Source organism: Desmodus rotundus, unplaced genomic scaffold (assembly GCF_022682495.2).
Source record: "Desmodus rotundus isolate HL8 unplaced genomic scaffold, HLdesRot8A.1 manual_scaffold_92, whole genome shotgun sequence".
NCBI classification, from domain to species: domain Eukaryota; kingdom Metazoa; phylum Chordata; class Mammalia; order Chiroptera; family Phyllostomidae; genus Desmodus; species Desmodus rotundus.
In genome coordinates this window covers 106070-126245 of record NW_026527703.1, presented here as the reverse complement: position 1 = coordinate 126245, position 20176 = coordinate 106070, and the positions used below count along the sequence as shown (strand labels likewise).

Here is a 20176-nt window from a genome sequence, read left to right as displayed (position 1 = left end):
ATGGAGATCATTCGGAGGGTTATCAGCAGGGAGGGGGAAGGGGGAGAGTGGAGGAAAAGGTGCAGAGAGTAAGAAGCATAATTGGTAGGCACAAAATAAACAGGGGGATGTTAAGAATAGCATAGGAAATGAGAACTTATATGCATGACCCATAAACTAAGGTGGGGATTGCTGGAGGGAATAAGGGTACTGGGTGGAGGGGGCCAAAGGGAGAAAAATTGGGACAACTATAATAGCATAATCAATAACATATATTTTAAAAAGCATTCTCTGATTACATCAGTCTGAGTCCAATGAGGGAGAAAAAGCACAAAGTGGGTTAAGCGGGGGAATGTAGAGGAATAAGCTATGATAAAAGAGTAAGAGAACACTGTATGGTAGCCTAGGGCTGAGAGAGAGCATCTGGGCCTAGCTGGAAGATGAGCTCTCTAAGGTTGGGGTTCAGATCTCACGGTAGTGGCAGAAGGTGGATGGCAGGGAAGTTGCTGGTTTGTAGAAACTGGGGAAGCAGGTTGGCCCACAGTCACTGATCAAGCAGGAAGCAGCCCTCCAGGGTGCAAGTGAGCTGTAGACAGGGGCTGGGTGCTGGAGAGGAGCGGAGGCATGGACCATGCTGTGTCCATACAGAAGGGGTGGGCTGTGGTGTTGGGAGGGACTGGAGAGACAACCTTGGGAGTTAGCGCAGGGATAGGGGCACGGGTGTGGGGTGAGGGCTGGAGGGTGCGGTGTCTGCCTTGAGAGGGAGAGGGCTACAGGAGGTTGGGCCGGGGCTGCAAGGTCCGTGAATAACGTGCAGCTGGTGGACGAAGAGACAACTAGACCAGTGGAATAAAACAGGAAGTCCATAAATACATGCAGTTCGTATAGAAAATAAGAATACAAAAAAACATGGCAAAGCACTGAAGCGGAGGTGAACGTTAAAAAATTGGGCTGGGACAGCTACTGAACCTACTAGCAAAAGCTAAAATGAGATTTGTACCTCCTCCCATACTAAGAGTAAACTCCAAATGGGTCAGGTGTCTACAAGTAAGACGTGAAGCCATCTAAGTACTAGAAAAAATAGGTAAATTCCCTTAAAACCAGAATTTAGGGAAAGGATTCTAGCTACAACTGAAATCCAGATGAAATAAAAGAAGAGGGTTGGTAAAATTGCATGAAAATAAAACTCACGTGGCAAAAAATATAGATAGCTAGAAAGAAAAAATCAAAAAAGACAACTGGCAAACTTATTTTTCTATCCTCACCTGAGGACATTCCTTTATTGCTTTTAGAGAGAGGAAGGGAGAGAGAAACATCAATGCAAGAAACATCGATTGGCTGCCTCCCATATGTCCTGGGACTGGGGATCGAGCCCACAACCTAAGCATAGGTCCTGAGCGGGAATCGAACCCGCAACCCTTTAGCTATGGGACAACACTCCAACCAACTGAACCACACCGGCCAGGGCAACTGGTAAACTCTTTAACACTTGAGAGAAAATCATACCAAAACCCAGAGGGGAAAAAAAATAGACAAAATCATAAACAATCAAAAAATAATTTAATAGTCCATAAAAAGATGAAAAGAAATCTAATTATCATTCATAATTTGAAAGTGTAAATGAAAAATACAGTGAAAGTGATGTCAGTGAAAATGATGGAGTAGGGACCTCCAAAATTTTTCTTTTGCATAAAAGCAATAAGAACACTGGCAAAATTGTTAGAATCATCATTTTCAGAACTCAGGAAATTAATCGAAGGCTTATAGCAATCTGGGGAGCATTCAAGAAAAGTAGCTGAATATCAGTGAGTGTCGTGGTATTTTGACCTGTCCTTTTCCCATCTGCCCCAGCTCCACGGTAGCCTCGAAAACCAACGGCCTGCAGTCACGGTGAAAACCAGCAGCCCAGCAGCCGCCAGGGGCAGAGCAGGACTGGCCTTCCTTTAATGCTCCGATCCCAGAGCACTGTCTCTATTTGACCTGTCTGGTGGTTCCTTGGAAGAGCTCACTTGCAAGGCTATCTATATGTGACCTGAGTCAGAACTTTTCCACTACTAACAGCCTTTTCTCTGGGGGCATTTATCAAAAATGATCAGAGGCGATTGTGGACCATCATACCTGCCTGAGGCAGTAAAGAACAGTTGGGAGCAAATAATAAACTAACCAAAAATGTTAAAAGGCAAAGCCGGGGAATAAAATGTCCATAGGAGACTTTGGAAAGCTGCAGTGTATTACTGGGAACCTGCAAGGCAGCGCACACACACAGGGCTGTGCTCAGGGCCTGGGCTCTGCATGTGCTCAGGAAGGGCCTGAGAAGGCCCGAAGCTCTCATCTCTGGCTAACTCTGGGGCTTTGTGTGAGCAGGAAGCGAAGGCCGAGATGGGGTTGTCAGCTGCCAGGCTGCATGTTGAAGATGTGCCGCCCCAAAAGGCACACAGAGCCGCTTGGCAAAGCCTGAGAGACTATTGGTTCCAGGAATCTAAGGAAACCTCTGTCCCGTCGTTAGCTAACCACTAAGGTAAGCAGAAACTTCAGGGATCACACACAACAAAGAATATGACTTTTGTAGAATCAGAAAAGTCATTAAGCAGATAATAACAAATACCAACCAACCCTGGGGAGGGAGGGAAATCAGTTTCTAGAGTTGCCACATTATATGATTTTAAATGCCCAGTTTTTAACAACAAAAAAATTATGGGACATCCAAAGAAACAAAAGAATATGGCCCATACATAGTGGGGAAAATAGTCAATAGAAATTTTACCCGAGGAAGCCCACCTATTGGACTTACTGAACAAAGAATTTAAATCAACTAAATATGTTCAAAAAAAAAAAAAAAGGAAAGTATGAAAATGATGTCTCAGCAAATAGAGAGGATCAATACACAAACAGAATAGCTGGATGTCCACATGCAAAAGAATGAAGTCACAACACAGATGAAAATTAACTCAAGACCTAGCTGGTGCGGCTCAGTGGATTGAGTTCAGGCCTGTGAACCAAAGGCTCGCCAGTTCGCCTCCCAGTCAGGGCACCTGCCTGCGTTGTGGGCCAGGTCCCCAGTAGGGGGCATGCGAGAGGCAACCACACAGAGATGTTTCTCTCCCTTTCTTTCTCCCTCCTTTCCCCTCTCTCTAAAAATAAAATCTCTTAAAAAGAGAGACAATTAACTCAAAATGATCAAAGACCTAAATATAAGAGCTAAAACTAGAAAACTCTCAAAACAAAACAAAACTAGGGCAGTGGGCAGGTAGCTCAGTTGGTGAGAGCACCTTCCCCATACACCAGGCTGCAGGTTTGATCCCCGGTCTGGACGCATACAACAATTAACCGATGAATGCGTAAATATTGGAACAACAAATCTATTCACACTCTCTCTCCTCCTTCCTCTTCCTCTCTCTAAATTCAGTTTGTAAAAATTAAAATAAAAAACTAGAAAATTCTTAGAAGAAAACATAGGAGTAACTCTTTATGACCTTTGAGTTATTCTTAAATATGACACCAAAGGTACAAGCAACTAAATTAAAAATAAACTGAACTTAATTGAAATGTAAAACTTTAGTGCTTCAAAAGACCCCATCGAGAGTATGAAAATACCACCCACAGAGTAGGAGTGTTTATAAATCTGATAATATGTGTGTGTATGTGTGTATATAAATCTTACAACTCACTGATAAAAAGATAAATAAGCCAACTTAAAAATAAACAAAAGATTAGACTAGGCATTTCTCCAAAGATTGAATACAAATGGCCAATTAGCCATATTTGTAAGAAAAATACAAAAGAGACAAATGGCCAGTAAGGACATAAAAAGATGATCAACATCACTAGTTATCAGGGAAATGCAAGTCAAAATCACAGTGAGATACCACGTCACACCCAGCGGAGTGGCCCTAATAAAGAAGATGGACAATAACAAGCGGTAGTGAAATGGAGAAATTGCAATCCCCATACATTACCAGTGGGAATGTAAAATGGTACAGTCACTTTACAAATAGTTTAACAGTTCCTCAAAATGTTAAAGTTATGCATGACTCAGAAATTCTGCACCGAAGAGAGTTGAAAACATATGTCCACACAAAAAGTTGTACAGTATGTTCATAGCACCACTGTTCAAAAAAAAAGTAGAGCCCTAACTGGTGTGGCTCAGTGGACTGAGTGCCAGCCTGTGAAGTGAAAGTTCACTGGTTCGATTTCCAGTTGGGGCACATGCCCGGGTTGTGGGCCAGGTCCCTGGTTGAGGGTGTGAGAGGAAGCCAATCGGTGTCTCTCTCACACACTACTGTTTCTCTCCCTCTTTCTCCCTCCCTTCCCCTCTCTTTGAGAGAAAGTAAATAAATAAAATCCTTTTAAAAAAAGTGGAAACAACCTAAGTGTCTATGGACTGACGAATGGGCAAAGCAAGCGTGGTACAGCCATACAATGGAGTACCCTCTAGCCATAAAAAGGCTCCTAGAAAAACACTATTTCAGTCCTACGTGCTACACAGCAAGAAAATAACGTCCCTTTTCAATACATCTCTCCTTTGGTTTTCAGGTGTTCATTCATTCATACCTTCAGTTCTCAGTGGCTGACTTACCCTCGTCCCTTTGCGCTGCTGTGGAACTCAGCTGACAAAACTGTCACCCCTGCTGACTCTGACTCCTCCACAACTGGGCAAGCAGCTGATGCCACGGGGTAGACGGACACGGCTCTGGATACACTGTCACCAAGCTCCACCTTGCCTTGCAAGCCCTGTTTCTCTGGTTAGCTCACAACCCACTGAGTTAACAACCACCCTTTGAAAAATGCTTCAAAGAGAAACAACACACGTTCAGCAGGACGTGTAATCAGGAATATTCAGGACAGCACTGTTCTTAACAACAACAAAAAAATTTTCAAGAGACCCAGTAGAATACATAAACTGTATGTTGATATAATTGAATAACACAACAGTGAAAATGAACTGCATCTGCATGCTTGACGTTAGTATCTCAAAAGCGTAATTTTGAATAAAATATAAGTGCAAAGAATCTATTACAATGATTCCATTTACGTGTACTTTAAAGATTGAGTAAGACACTGGACTTAACCTCTGACCTTAAACAACTAGAGAACCACACACAATATACGAAGCAGTGGACTTCAGCAGTGGACAGTGGCAACACAGGACTGCAGTCCTGTGGAAGGGAAACCAAAGGAGAGCATGGAAGTCTGAGGAGACAGAGACTGAAGTTTGAGAGGGCCAAGGTGGGTAGAATCTGTGAGGCAGAATACTTGAGGGGACAGTTTTGCAAAGGGTACTCTCAAGGTCTCAAGGGGCATCCCTTTGAATCTTCCACTGAGTACTGACAAAGCATGAGAATGTTAGAAAAAAGACTACTGGAAAGAAGTAGGCAGAACTATTCCTGGAGCTCACTCAGGGCTGGAAAAAGTTTGTTTCCACTAGCCAAAATGTAAAGAAATAATTTTGCCTTAGTAGTGGGGCTAAATTAGCTCTAGAAAAAAAGGAAGTTTTGGGCCTGTCCTAAGGGGGGAAAAATAAGCTTCAAAGTAAGCCTCATACAAATAAAAATTTCCTAAGGAAAACAAAAGTAAGACTCAAAGGGATCCAACAAATTCTAAGAAGTAAAATGCATGCCAGAAGTAGAAGCCAACATTATTTAAAGGAATATAACAAAACCCAACAACTAACAATGTGAATTCACAATTGTTTAGCATTCACTAAAAAATTATCAACCATTTAAAAGCAGGAAAAAAGGGAAAATTACCAGGATAAAAATCAGTCAACACAGACCCAAAAATGACAAACTTGATGGAACTAGCATGTGAGGGCATTAAAACAGCTATTATAACTATGCTTTGTATGTTCAAGAACATAGAGGAAAGCACAGACGTGATAAGGATAGAAATGGAAGATATATTTTTTTAAAGATCCAGATGGAATTGCTAGAAGTGGAAAAATACAGTATCTGAAATGAAAAACACACTTTTTTTGGAACAGATCAAACACTAAGGAAGATCAGCTAGCTTGAAGATATTTAAAATGAAGCAGAAAAAGAAAAAAGAATAAAAAAATGGGCACAGTATCAGTAACCTGTGGCAAAATATCAAGCAGTCTATTGAGTAGATTGTGTGTCAGGAGAAAGGGAGGGACAAAAAACTGACAAAACAAAGGTCAAAGTTTTTACAAATTTTATTAAGACTATAAGCCTTTAGATTGAGAAAGCTCAATGAAACCCAAACAGAACAAAGTTCAAAACCACATTAAATCAATCACTATATTAAGAATAGATACACATATGGTAAAAATGACAAACAAAAGCAAAGGCAAGATTAACCAAAATTCAGGGTAGTGGTTTTCTCTATGGTGAAGGATGGGGGGATGTGATTAGAGAGGGGAGCTCAGTCTTCAAATGTTATCAGTATATAATTTTTCTCAAGTGATATAAAGGGCAGATACATCTTTAGTACTTATTTATTTTTAGAGAGAGGGAAAGGGAGGGAGAGAGAAACATCAGTGTGTGTTTGCCTCTCACGTGCCCGCCACTGGGGACCTGGCCCACAACCCAGGCATGTGTCCTGACTGAGAATCCAACCGGCGACCCTTTGGTTCACAAGCCTGAACTCAATCCACCGAACCACACCAGCAAGGGCCATTTTTATTACTGTTGTTCTTTAAATTGCATACATACAAAATACTCTTGCGTGCATAAGAGATTGTAAAAAATAGAAAATAAATTAGTGAAGTTTGTCCATTCTTCTGCCTACCTATAACACAAGCCAAAAACCTGGGAGTCACCTTTGACCACTACCTCAACCAAATCCAATTAATTACTGTTCCTAAATCTTTCTAATCTTCTACTTCCACACCCTGATCCAAGCCTCCTTCAACTGTCATCTGGAGCACTGAAACTCCTTCCTCTCCCGGAAAGCAGTCAAAGAGACCATTTTTTAATGTGATTAATTGTACCATTTTAGTTTGAATCCAATCTCGCCCACTCGTTATCTGAAGCAACAGAGATAAGTTGCCAAGACCACAAAGCCAAGAAATGGCAGAAACAGGATTCAAAATCTACTAGTCTTACTGAGAACCACAATACCTTTCCCATCCACTATCCTGCCTTGTATTACTGGGAAAGGCTTAGCCCGAGCCTGGCACAGGGTAATGATTGGTTAAAAAATAGGTTGATTTCTTCTTCTCCAATCACTCCCTCACCGTGGAAGTGACCTAGTGCCCAGGTGGGAATGAGAGATCTTTGGCATTCAAAACCTGGGTCCTTGGGGCGAGTAATTGGGCCACACAAGTACCCTCTGTCTCTACTTAAAAAAAAAAAAAAAAAAAAAAATTGTATCCCCTTCTCATTTGGAATTTGGGTGGAGAACACCTGGAGGCCTGGAGGTACACTGGGGCCACTAGGGGAACAGGCCAAGGTGGCTGTGCAGAACAGAGGTAGGGTGGGGGTGACGGGCAGGCGTAGCCAAGGCTGTGGGACTTTCCCAGCTGCCCAGAATGCCCCCAGAAGTTCAGCTCTTCACCTCTGCGGTGCTTTCAGAATTTTTGGGTGACCTTCGTGCCCTGCAGCAGGCACAGTCACCTTCCAGCACCAAGCACGACCAAGGACAGACGTGCGGGAAACGGGAGGTCTGGCTCAGGCACCTCCTTGAGAAGTCTTTCTTCGCTGACATGCTCTTCTGTTGTTTCCACGCCATCTGCCACGAGTCCCCGCAGCTGTGACGGTCTCTGGGTCGTGGGGTCAAACATACTTGCCAAACCAGTGGAAGCTTGTGTGCTGACTCTCCTGGAGTTCTTTCCTTTTCTTTCACCTGCTCAGTGTATTTCAATATTTCAGGGGTCACTAAATGTTACACGTGCTTGCTGAGCTCAAGGGTCACCTCCTCCAAAAAGCCTCTGACCTGCCCCTTTAGGTACACCTTGGTAGACCTGAGCCCCTACACCAAATGGTCTCAGATATGGCACCACAGGGACCAGTCCTAATTCACCGCACTGGGGCCATCACCTGGCGGTGCTCGCCTGGCATCAGACCAGGCACAGGCAACACCTGTAGAATGCAGGCACTCTATCCCAGTTAGAGATCTACCTCCAGAGGAGACAGGTCCTGGTTGGGATCCCAGCTCAGCCCGTTTAGATCCTGGGCAAGTTCCTTTCTGTTAGTTTGCTGGTTTGGCTACGAAGTCCAGAAGTGAAGTTTTGAACTACCTGGCTGAGTTGCTAAGATAGCCATTATGCCCTCGACCCTTGGGCGGGGGCCAGGGAGGACCCTTTAATACATTGTACGTGGTCGTCCAGGGACCTGAGCTCTGTAAAGAGGGGAAGTTACAGTGGGGTTCGTCCTGTGCCTCAGTCTAATCTCCACCCCCAAGTCACCTGGAAAACAGAGCCTAAAACAAGAACTATGTACCAATGTTTTATTTGGGTGGTGTAAACCCAAGGCACTGAGAGTGAGAAAGAAAAGCAAGGCAGGGGAGAATAGGAAGTAATACAAGACGACAGCAGGCGGGTCCTGCCTCACAAGCCTTGAAGCAGCACAGCAGTTGTTCACTGGCTACCTGGGAGAACTCCCACTGGCTGGACTGTTTGGAGAAATGGTGCCTAGCAGCAATCAGGGGAGGGAGGGAATGGGAGGGAATTTACCCCTCTGGGCCTCCCCCATCTCCCATAAGTCAAGCATTTCCCCAGGAGCATTAACTCCCTCACACTTCTGAGTTGCTAGTGGCTACGTGAGATGCCAGATCTTACGCCCTGCAGTGGGGCATTCCATCCAGGTCTGGGAGTGGCGGGAGGAGACAGAAACGCTGGGCAGGCAGCAAGTGTGTGCTGGACAGAATCTGATTCAATAGGTAAGATGTGTCCCAAACAGTCCAATACTCTTCTCCAATACTGTTTTTCTCATTTCCCAGAAGAGGAAACATGGCTTAGTGATCAAAGACCTTTCCCAAGGTCACATGACTACTAAATGGTAAATTCAGGACTGGAAGATAGCCTGGCTCTGGAAACTGGAAGACCAAGATAAGGAACTTGGATTTTATGTAGCAGGCAAAGGAGAGTCACTAAAGGGTTTCAAGCTGGGGAATGATGTAAGGTAAACAGAGCTTTTTGATAAAGCTCCCAATCTCTACTTTGCTCCATCTTTCCACGTGGCTAAACTCCGCCAAAGTAGGTGGCTGCAGAGAGGTAGGGGCATTTAAGATAGTTTTTGAAGAGTCCCTGACAAGGTTCAGAGCTCACATGGGCTTCATTCAACACTGCGTCATAATCTTTCTTGGTCTGCATCTAAGCCTGTACCTACCAAAGAGACTAGCCGGTCAGAGGCAGGCGGGGTCTGGGTGGAGAAGCCAAAGTGAGGGGAAGAGGAGATTGACCTAAAGACCAGAAGCAGGAGGAACAGCCATCTGTCCACCGTCGGCCCGTGGACTGGGGGATACTGGCAGCCGCAGATGAATCCTTTGGTGTTGCCTGAGATGGTCAGATCTCATGAACTGTCGGCCACACTGATCACACTTATGTGGTCTGTATCTGGTGTGTATCCGCATATGTCGTCCAAGCTCATCGGAACGGAAGAAAGACCATGTACAACCTTCCCACATACATTTATAGGGTCTCTCACCTGGGGAGGGAAAGTGACAAGGGAGACAAGGAGTTAAGGAGAGGAATTTAGGAGGGAAGGCAGAGGTCTGACTCTATGAGGCAGAGCAGCTGAGGTTGGGGGACCAAAAGGAAAAACATAGGAAAGCAGGAGGCAACACAATCAGCAGTCCCATCATCTTGGTACAGTAACATGGGACTGCGGGAAGGCAAGTTGGTAAGGACAGCGTAGCTTGATCCCCAAACTGAAGGATGACAGGCGAAGTCACCAACCATTACAAACCAGTGGTCCAGCACAAAACTAAAACCCAGAGGATTCCTCCATCCCACCCCACCTGCCTGGTACCTCATTCACCTGTGTGCTTGCGTTGGTGACTCACGAGATGGGAGCGCTTGGTGTAAGCTTTTCCACAGTCCTCATACTGGCAGCAGTAAGGCCTTGCAACTGCAGATCTCCTCCTGGGAGCCCTGTCCTGGGTCCTGCCATTCTGCTCTGCTCTTCTCGGAGCAGGTATGGGCTGCTCAGGTAGGAAGGGGTCTTCCTGAGAAGCTGGCTGGCTAACAAGAGAGTCTTGGGATTTGAAAGCCAGCAGTGATGGAGACCCAGCTGGGGGCATTTGACAATTGTGGGGCTCCCTAGGGGGCAAGATCTGAACCAAAGAGGGCAGCACTGCCTGGTCCTCAGCAGAAGGCATGGTTGGGGGCAATAACATTTTAGGTGTCAACGAGTCTCTATTAGAAGGTGTTGTTGGGTGACATGAATAAGGCACTGTTGGAACGCCGATGTGGGACATCAGTGGGATTCCACTGTGACCTGTGTCTGGTGGCCTATTGGAGGGCATCCTTAGATTGCCACTGAAGGTCATGGCCACCCTTGGAGTATTGGGCTCTCCTAAGGATATCACCTGGGGCCCCTTAAAAATTGTCATTCCTGGTTGAGAGGGAGACAGCCCCTGACAACAAATCATTTGGGAAGGAGAGAAAGTCACTTGGGGGCAGTAGTTCACACCATGCTCAGGCAGCCACACACTGAAAGGCGGGCCCGTCTCACTCGCATTCTGCTTGGGAGCCTCGGCAGAAACCAAGGGGATCCTCTCCAGCTGTGGACACTGAAGAATGTTCTGAAGGCCTGATGGACCATGGTTCCAAGAGGTGTGCACTCCACTGCTTCTGGGAGATGGAGACATGTCCAAGGTGCTCATTGACTCCTTGGTATCCTTCGGGGTGGGAGGAGACACAGAGAGAAAGAGATGAAATTCATCATAGCTCTAATTCCAGTTCCACATGTCCCTCTTCCCCATCTCTAGACCCCACGGGAACCCGGGCCTCCATCATCTCTTGCCTGAATTATCCTACCTGCAGGCCACTCTCCAGCTTGGGCTCTTCTAAGGTACAGGTCTTGCTGATAGGACAGTGGGAGCCTAGGTGTCACTCATGCCATTTTTCCTCTTTGGCATTTTTTTTAAATGATTGATTGATTTTAGAAAGAGAAACATCAGTCTGTTGTTCCACAGTTATGCACTCATTGGTTGGTTCTTGTACGTGCTCTGACTGCAGATCCAGCCAGCAACCTTGGTGTATCGGGATGACTATCTAGGCAACTGAGATACCCGGCCAGGGTGAAGGCATATTTTTGTTCATTATTTCATAAAAAGCAACAAAGAGGGCAAATAAGAATGGAGGCTTCAAAAAGAAAAAGAAAAAGAAAAAACAATGGAGGCTTCAGAGGGGTCCTGGATTTAGCAAAACTTAGAAACCACCTGCAAACATTTCCCTACAGAAGAGGGTCTCACCAGAATGGGAACTGCTGTGGCAGGTCTGAGATCAAGTATGGGAGGAGGTAAGAAAAAGAGGCAGACTTTTAAAAGCACTTTCAGAAAGGGTGGGGGAAAAAATAAACCTCAAAAAGAAAAAAGATGGGGGATTGTCTTGGAAGTTGGGGCAGTAGCCCTTGAAGACAGACTGGTTTAAGAGGAAGAAAAAAAGGGATTGGCGGCAAAACCTCTTGAAACAGGATAGGATCCCAAAATCCTGTTTTTTACATTGCCCATTGCTGTAGCAATAGAGAGAAGTCTTGAGCAGGGAAACTGGGAAAGCTACCTCATCACCTCCCATCCACTCCTCCTCCGTTGGGATAGTGCAGAAAAGACCACGCAATTACAAAAACCAAAACATAAGTTTACAAATACAGTATCCAATAAATAAATAAAAGAAAGACACAAAAACATCAAATCAGAAATTAAAGATTGTAATTTCTCAAAAGAAAAATAAAATTCACCAGAAAAATACTGCCACAGATCAAAGAAAAATTAGTAACATTCAAATACAACTTTTTTTAAAAAGAGGAAAAAAGCAGAACTTAAGAAAATGATTGCAGCTTTGACACCAATTACAGATCACAAAGCAGAGGGGGGAGAGAGATAATGGAGGAAAGATGGGAAGGGACTAGTCAAACAGGTATGCATGACCCATGGACATGGGCAACAGTGCAGGGACTGACTGGTGGGGGCGCTGGGTAGAGGAGGGAAAAAGGAGAAAAATTGGGACAACTGTAATAAAACAACATAAATTTTTTTTTAAAAAAGAAGCACAAAGCAGAAATAAATAATTCACTAAGCTGCATGTTTTAAATGTTTACATTACTGAACATTTAAAGGAAAACACCAATGTTTTTTCAAACTTTTCCCAAAAATTGAAGAAGGGAAGAGTTCCTAACTCATTCTATGAATCTATCATTGCCCTGATACAGAAGCCTGACCAAAAAAAAAAAAAAAAATCACAAGTAAAGAAAACAATAGACTGAGTCTTATGAATATAGATGCAAAAATCCTCAACAACATAAAAACTAGCAAACAAAATCCATCAGCACATTAGGGGATTATACGGCATGACCAAGTGGAATTTAGCCCAGAAATACAAGGGCGATTCAACGTACGAAAATCAATCAATGTAATATACCACATACATAAAATAAAGAGGAAAAACACATCATCTCAACTGATGCAGAAAAAGCATTTGAAAAAATTCAATATCCTTTCATGATTAAAAAATACTCAAAGGCTAGAAAGAGAAAAATGTCCAACATAATAAAAGGCATTCACAAAAAAAACCACTGCTAACATTATACTCAAGTAAAAAACTGAAGGCCTTTCCTCTGAGATCAGGAGCAAGACAAGATGCCCAATTTCACTTCTATTCAACATTGTATTGGCAGTTCTAGCCAGAACAATTAAGCAAGAAGAGAAATAAAAGGCATCCAAATTGAAAACAGAACTAAAACTCTCCCTGTTCTCAGATAATCCGATCTTATGTACAGAAAATTTGAAGTACATGCACACTGACACAAACCTGTAAGGACTAATAACCAAATGCAGCGAAGTGGCAGGATACAACTGCAACACACGCGCGTGCGCGCGCGCACACACACACACACGCTCAGTTGTTGCTATACCCTGACAATGAACAATCTGAAAGGGAAATTAGGAAAACAGTTCAATTTATGATGGCATCAAAAAGAATTAAATACTCAGAAATAACTAAGGAGGTTAACTTAATCCCTGAAAACTACAAAACATTACTGAAAGAAAGACTTAAATAAATGAAAAGACACATTCATGGATTGGAAGACTTAAGTTATGATGTCAATGTTACCCAAAGCAATCTACAGATTTAATACAATCCTTATCAAAATCCTTTTGGCAAAAATAGAGATATCCACCTTAAATTCATTATAAGTCACAAGGGACACCAAATAGCCACAAAAAAAATATTGAAAAACTTCCTGCAAAGCTATAATAATCAAAACAGTATGGTATTAGCATTAAGAACAGACCCATAGCCCTGACTGGTGTGGCATAGTTGGTTGGAGTGTTGTCCCAATAAACCAAAAGGTTGTGGGTTCAATTCCCAGTCAGGACACATACCTAAGTTGTGGGTTCGGTCCTCAGTTGGGGCATTTGCAAGAAGCAAACAGATCCATGTTTCTCTCTCAAATTGATGTTTCCCTCCTCACCCTCCCTTCTCCTCTCTCTAAAATTAATAAGCATGGCTTTGTGTGAGGATTTAAAAACAAACAAACAAACACAGACCTATAGACCAACAGAAATAGAGCCCAGAAATGAACCCTCACATATATGGTCAAATGATTTTTAACAAGCTTACCAAGACCTCTCAATGGGGGAAAAGACAGTCTTTTCGAAAAACTGGATATCCACACAAAAGAATCAAGTTGGAACCTTACTTAACACCATGTAAAAATTAACTCAAAATGGATCAAGACCTAAACTTAACACCTAAACCTTGTAGAAGGTTTAGAAACTCTTAGAAGAAAATGGGGGAAGTTTCAGGACATTTGATGTGGAGGTGATTTCCTGGATATGAAAGGAAAGGCATAGGTAACAAAAGATAAAATAGATAAAATTGGACTTTATCAAAGTTAAAATTGTTGCGCATCAAAAGACACGATCCACAATACAGGGCAAACAGCAGAATGGGGGAAAATATTTGCAAATCACGTATTTTGTAAGGACTAATATTCAGAATATTTATTTAAAAACTTCTAAAACAACAGAAAAACAAACAACCAAAAAAATGGACACAGGACTTGACATTTCTCCAAACACATACAAATGACCAATGAACACATGAAAAAAAATGTTCAACATCACTAACCATTAGGGAAATGCAGATAAAAACCACAATGAGATACTACTTCATACACATTAAAATGACTATTATTTAAAAAAAAAGCGTCAGGCCTGACTGATGCGGCTCAGTGGGCCAGGCGTCCTCCCACAAACCAAAAGGTGGCCGGTTCAATTCCCCTTAGGGCACACGCCTGGGTTACAGACCAGTTCCCCAGCTGGGGACATGCGAAAGGCAACCGATCAATGTTCCTCTTGCACATTGATGTTTCTCTCCCTCCCTTTCTCCTCTCTCTAAAAATAAATACAATCTTTTTTTTAAAAAAGCGTTAGCAAGATGTGAGGAAACCAGAATCCTTGTGCACTGCTGTTGGGAATGTAAAATGTTGCAGCCACTATGGAAAACCGTATGGCAGTTCCTCAAGTTACAAACAGAATTAACATGTGATCCAGCAATTCCTGGTCTGGGTATATACCTATAATTGAACGCGGGGACCTGGAATAGATATTTGTACCCTCCCATTCAGAGCAGCGTTTTTCACAATTGTCAAAATGTGGAAGCGACCCGAGAGCACATCGAATGATGAATGGATAAAAACTGTGGTCTATCCCTACGACCGATATTATTCTGCCTTAAAATGGAAGAAAATTCTGACACGCGCCTCAACCTGAGTGAACCGCAAAGACATTGTGCTAAGTAGAATACACCAGTCACAAAAGCACAAGTAATGTATGAGTTCATTTATATGAGGTGCTTAAGGAAGTCAAATCCAAAGAGACAGGAAGTAGAACGGTGGTTGCCGGGAACTGGGGGTTGGAGGGGGATTGGCAAATCACTATGTAGTGGTTAGGGAGTTTCAGTTTGGGATGATAAAAAAAAGTTCTAGAGATGGAGGTGACAACAGTTGCCCAATGATGCACATGAGAGAATGCCGCAGAACTATACACACTTAAACATGGTTATGATGATATTGTCATATTATGGAGATTCTACAGTTTTTTTCTCTTTAAAAATATGGAACACTTCACAAGTTTGCATGTCGTCCTTGCACAGGGGCCATGCTAATTTCTCTGTGCCGTTCCAATTTTAGTATATGTGCTGCCGAAGTGAGCACTAGATTTTACAATTTTTAGATGTTTTTAAAAAGGACACAGAAGGGATCCCCACTGGCCAAGTTGGTGAAAATTTGAGAGTCAAAAAGAATAATGAATGTGGATTTTAACAGATTAAATCTATGAAAATTCATGAGCCACATGTGACAAGGAGTCAGCTCCTACCCAGCTTCAGACATTGTGACTTGAAGTAAGAGAGTCAAGTAGTCTTGTCTTTTTAGTGGGAAACTCTTATTTCAAAATCACCAAATTATTCCAGTTGTTTACGAAAAATCCTACCTTACAGAAGAATACAACTTAATACATGTAGAAGAAATGGTAAAATTGGAAAAATCATGATTTTACAGTCCTTAATGAAACTTTTGACTGAGGAAAAATTAATATTTGGTTGAAAGCAGTAGGTGAATACTTGAATACGTCCAAGGCGGCAGCCCACAGTTATATTTTCTGACTGCAAGGCTAAGGACAAGCTTGAATAGAGATCAATCAGCCTTTTTGCTACCTTAATTCAAGGGCCAAGGCTAGCATCACTAAATGTGGAGAGCCAGGTGAGCCTCCTCATGTAATGCAAGGTGAAGCTTACTGTACCTATGAGACGTTCTTACCAAAACTCAAGAATACAATGAAACCTTAAGATCTAACTCTAATTTAGAGGTAATTCGACAGGTAGAAAATCAAATGAAATGATACCATGAGAAACCAACCTGATAAATCCGGAAGAACATTCTACAGGACAAAAATCAGGATCATGAGAAAAGGAAGTTAGGAAAAAATTTCAAAAAGACCCAAAGGACATAATAACCACATGCAGTGTGGTCTCACATTGGATCCTGGTTTGGACATATCAGCTAAAGGACATTTTAGGGGAATTTGCATAGGAATTACATTAAAAGGATATTCAAAGCTTGTCTACTGCCCTGGCTGGTGTGACTCCGTGGACTGAGCGCTGGCTGTGAACCCAAAGGTTGCGGGTTCGATTCTGGTCAGGGTACAGGCCTGGGTTGCGGGCCGCATCCCCAGTTAGGGGCTGTGCGAGAGGGAAACACATCAATGTTTCCCTCCCTCTTTCTCCTTCCCTTCCCCTCTCTCTAAAAGTAAATAAAATCTTTTTGTAAAAAAAAGCTTATCTGTCTGTGGAGAGGGGAAAAAAATTTTAAACCCCTCTCCATACGCTGGGGCGATCCTGTTTCATTCACCATATGCTCAGCAACTAGCCTGAGTAGACACATAACAGGCCCCAGATAAATATCTGTTGGATGGGTATTCCTGGTGTGCCATCCCCTTTTCCCTTCCTGATCCTTCCCAGGCAAACTTCATGGGAAATGTCTGAACTCACCTTTACTACTACCTCACTATTATTTCCCCAAATTTACTCCCATCCCCACTGCTCCACTGAACCAGCTTGCATAAAGGTCACCGTTGACCTCCACGTCACTAAGTCCAAAACCTTGTCAGACTCCTCTGTGCTTGGCCTCTCAGGAGCTTCTGAGACTGCCGGTCAATCTTCAAACATTTCCCTCCCTTGGCCGCAGGAACACAATGCAGGGACACCTACGCACACTCACCCAGTGCTCTCCTTCTCTTCTCTCTGGCCCTCCTCCTTCTCAGTCTCGGCTACAGGCTTCCCTGTGCTATTCTCAGGCAATCTTTCTCATGCTAATGATCCATTTCTGTTTATAGTCCAATTATTCTTAAAACAATGGCTCCAGGGCAGATCTATCCTGCATCTTCCAGCTGCCTAATGCTCTGTCCATTTGGATAACCCACAGGCATTTTGGACTAAATCCAAAACTGATCATCCTTACCTACCCCTGAGTCACCCTCAGAGAGGGGGAAAAAAAAAGCCAACAACTTAATCCTGTTTCTCTTCTCATCCTTTGCTCTCTCAGAGAATGTCAGGACTATTCTCACCTAGTTGTGCAGACCAGAAATCTGTTAACTGTCCTAGATGCCTCCTTCACCACCTCGACCCAGAAATTACCAGTTCTCGTGGTGTCCACCTCCAAAAACATCTCCAGGGTCTCCTTCTCCACTGTCATTCTCCTCTCTAGTTAGGCCGCCATTTTAGTTTGCCCGGGGATGAACCATTGCCTCGAATTCTGCCCACAATCCCCAGGGCACTCTTTTAAAAAATGAAAATCTAGGTTGAAAAAAAATGCAAAGCTAATTGTGACAGATCAAGGTTAAACTCACCAATGGCTTCCTACTGCTCTTGCAATAACCTACTCAAGCCCTGCTTGACCTCGATGGTGCCGGGATCCCTGCCTCCCCTCCCCTTGGGCCACTCTTCTCTCACGGTCTGGGCCGGGTCTCACTTCCTCCAAGGTGGGGGGAAGTGAACTGTTTCTGGTCTCGGGACCTACAGACCCTCCGCCTAACCAGTTCTCCTGCCCCAGACCAAATCCACACGTGTCTTCTCGGTGTCTTAAACCAGACAGAACGCCTCTGCTACTTGCTCCCGTGGTCTCTGTACTTCTCCGTCACAATTTGTACACTTCCAAGCATTCGGTGATTTGTTAGTAAAATGGTACAATGTCTATGGAAAACTCACCGTGTACTCATTCCAGGGTCTCGCAAAGGCCTGACACTTTGTAAGGCTCTAATAAAAACTCCATTTTTCTCCCGTGCACATGTCCCGCTGGCTTCCTAACTCTGCCTTCTTTCCTCAGTACTCAAGTCCCTCTCCTTGAAGCTACCTGGAACCAGCACAGGCACTAAGGCTCGGTGAATATTAATTGAATAAACGACACATGACTTTTTTTTTTTTTTTGGTAGACGTATAGGGTAATGTCCAGTTGCAGAAACATTGCATTTTTTTTTTTCAATTACAGTTTACATTCAGTATAACGCACATGATTTGTGTCCTGGATCTCCCAACCCTCTCAACCCCGTCCCTGGAACTCCTACAGCCGAAAAGTCTGCTTTCCTCCACTCCTCCGGCCTTGGTTCCTCCAGCCCCCGCGCCCTGCCCTGGGGCTGACGCCTGACCCACCTCTGCGAACTGGTGCTGAGCTGCCTGCCACTGGCTCAGAACCTCGTCCTCTTGCTCCATCTCAGCCTGCGATCGCTGCACTAGGAACTGGGTGCGGGCCCAAACCACATCAGAGCAGAGCTGTGCCCAGCCGCCGCTGCGTCTCAGGTCAGGTGTCGCCTACCTCCACGCCACAATCACAGGGTTCCACCTCTACCTCCTGCCGCGCTGGGGGGCGGGGCCAAGGGCCGCACCCACCGACCTGCCGCAGCCCCACCCCGCCCAGCTCTGTCTGCCCAGGTTTCTGCAGGGTGAAGACCTCAGACGTTCACAACTTCTTAAGTCTTAGGCCTGCCCCTTTACCCTTCAGTCTGAGCAGCTCCTTTTGGCCCAAATGGGGGTGGGACACTGAGGTTTCAGACTCTGGCCTGACCTTGTTGACCTCAGAATGGAGAAACCCAGAAAGTGTCTGGACAGAGTGACAAAGCGGGCTGTAGAGCCTCTGCAGACAGGAGAGCCTCCGCCACCACCCAACCAGGCCAGGGCTCCCCCGGAGGCCTGGATCTTCTCTGCCAGGTACAACTGACCCTCCGGCATACAAACCCAAAGCTGGGAACCCCATGGCACGATGTCTTTCTTCTGTGATACGTAGGGAGGTACAGGGGTCGTTGTTTGGAACTAGGGGTACAGTGGCAAATAAGACTGAACCAAGTCCTTGCTCTTAGGGAATTTTCATTCTCAATGGACAGACAAGAAATAACTACAATAAAGTCAACAATATAATGTAGATGATGGCAAGTGCGATGGAAAGCACGTAACTGAGAACTGTGGCTTAAAAGGAGCCATGCCTAGGAAGGTGAAAAAATCTGAAGCAAGAAGGAGCTTGGTATGCTAGAGGGAAAGTAGGACAGCCAGGTGACCTCGGTGATGTCAGTCGCGGGGAGAGAGGAAAGACAGAGATGGCTACGGTCTTGAAGATCATGGACAGCAGTTTGGATTTTATTCTAAGTCTGATGGGAAGCAAATGAAAGATTTTAACCAGGAAGTTGATATGATCTCAGTTTTTAAAGTAATCTTTGGGCTCCTTTGAGGTTTATGGATTCCAGGGGACAAGATGGAAGCCAAGACACCAGTTAGAAAGCTAAAGGAGCTCACCAAGAAAAAATATGTCATTGTTTGGTGGGGTTGATGATGGTGATTAGAGAATATTTTTAAATTAAATGGGACAGACTTGGTAATGGAGTGGAGTGGTAAAGGGCTGGGAGGAAAAGAGGAATCAAAGAGGATTCCTTGATTTTCAGCTCAAGCCGCTAAGTGTTGACTGCACCACTTGGTGGTATGGAAAAATGGAAAGAGAAGTAGATTTGCAAGCAGCTGGAACAAGAATTCCATTTTAGACGTGTTGATTTTGAGATGGCTATTAAATATGCTCAGGGAGACGCCAGGACTGTAAATGCAAATTTTGGTGTTGTCAGCAAAACGTGGTGGTTATAAAGCCATTAGAGTTAGAGAGAGCCTGGAGACCTCCTACATTTGAGACCCAGCAAAGCGGTGAGGTCATCCAAAGAGACTCTAGAAATAGCCAGAGTGGTAGGGGGAAACTCAGGAGACAGTATTTGAAGAAGTCAAGAGAAGCCGCTATTAAAAGAGGGACCGTTCAGCCCTGGCCACGGTAGCTCAGTTGGTGGGAGCCTCATCCCTATGCACCAAGGTTGTGGGTTCATCTGCCTTCAGTCCACATGCAGTAATCGACAGGTGAGTGCAGGAACAGGGGAAACAAATAGATGTCTCTCTCCTCACCCCCTTCCCCTCTCTCTAAAATCAATGAATAAAAGAAAAATAAATGAACAAAAGAGGGACTGTACACCTGCATCAAATGTTCCTCAG

At 44.1% G+C, this 20176-nt stretch overlaps 1 protein-coding gene and 1 non-coding gene across 2 annotated transcripts; both read right to left on the bottom strand.

Moving 5' to 3' along the window:
* Nucleotides 1–9339: 9339 nt before the first annotated feature.
* LOC112314539 (KLF transcription factor 17) lies at nucleotides 9340–18388 on the bottom strand. The gene is made up of 3 exons (XM_024571106.2): nucleotides 18311–18388; nucleotides 9918–10779; nucleotides 9340–9584 (listed from the first exon to the last, which is right to left on the bottom strand). Exons 1-3 carry the CDS (start codon nucleotides 18368–18370, stop codon nucleotides 9340–9342), a joined length of 1167 nt encoding a protein of 388 aa, XP_024426874.1. The 5' UTR covers nucleotides 18371–18388.
* LOC112314675 (U6 spliceosomal RNA) lies at nucleotides 15215–15320 on the bottom strand. Its single transcript, XR_002975810.2, has one exon. It is a non-coding gene; the product is annotated as a U6 spliceosomal RNA (small nuclear RNA).
* Nucleotides 18389–20176: the final 1788 nt, after the last annotated feature.

Excerpts from the sequence above, each read along its gene's own strand:
- LOC112314539 (XM_024571106.2), bottom strand. The coding sequence starts at position 18,370 with ATGGAGCAAGAGGACGAGGTTCTGAGCCAGTGGCAGGCAGCTCAGCAC. Across the intron at positions 10,780-18,310 it reads CTCAGCACCAGTTCGCAGAG|GATACCAAGGAGTCAATGAG; the intron begins GTGGGTCAGGCG and ends CCCACCCCGAAG. Across the intron at positions 9,585-9,917 it reads TCACCAACGCAAGCACACAG|GTGAGAGACCCTATAAATGT; the intron begins GTGAATGAGGTA and ends TTCCCTCCCCAG.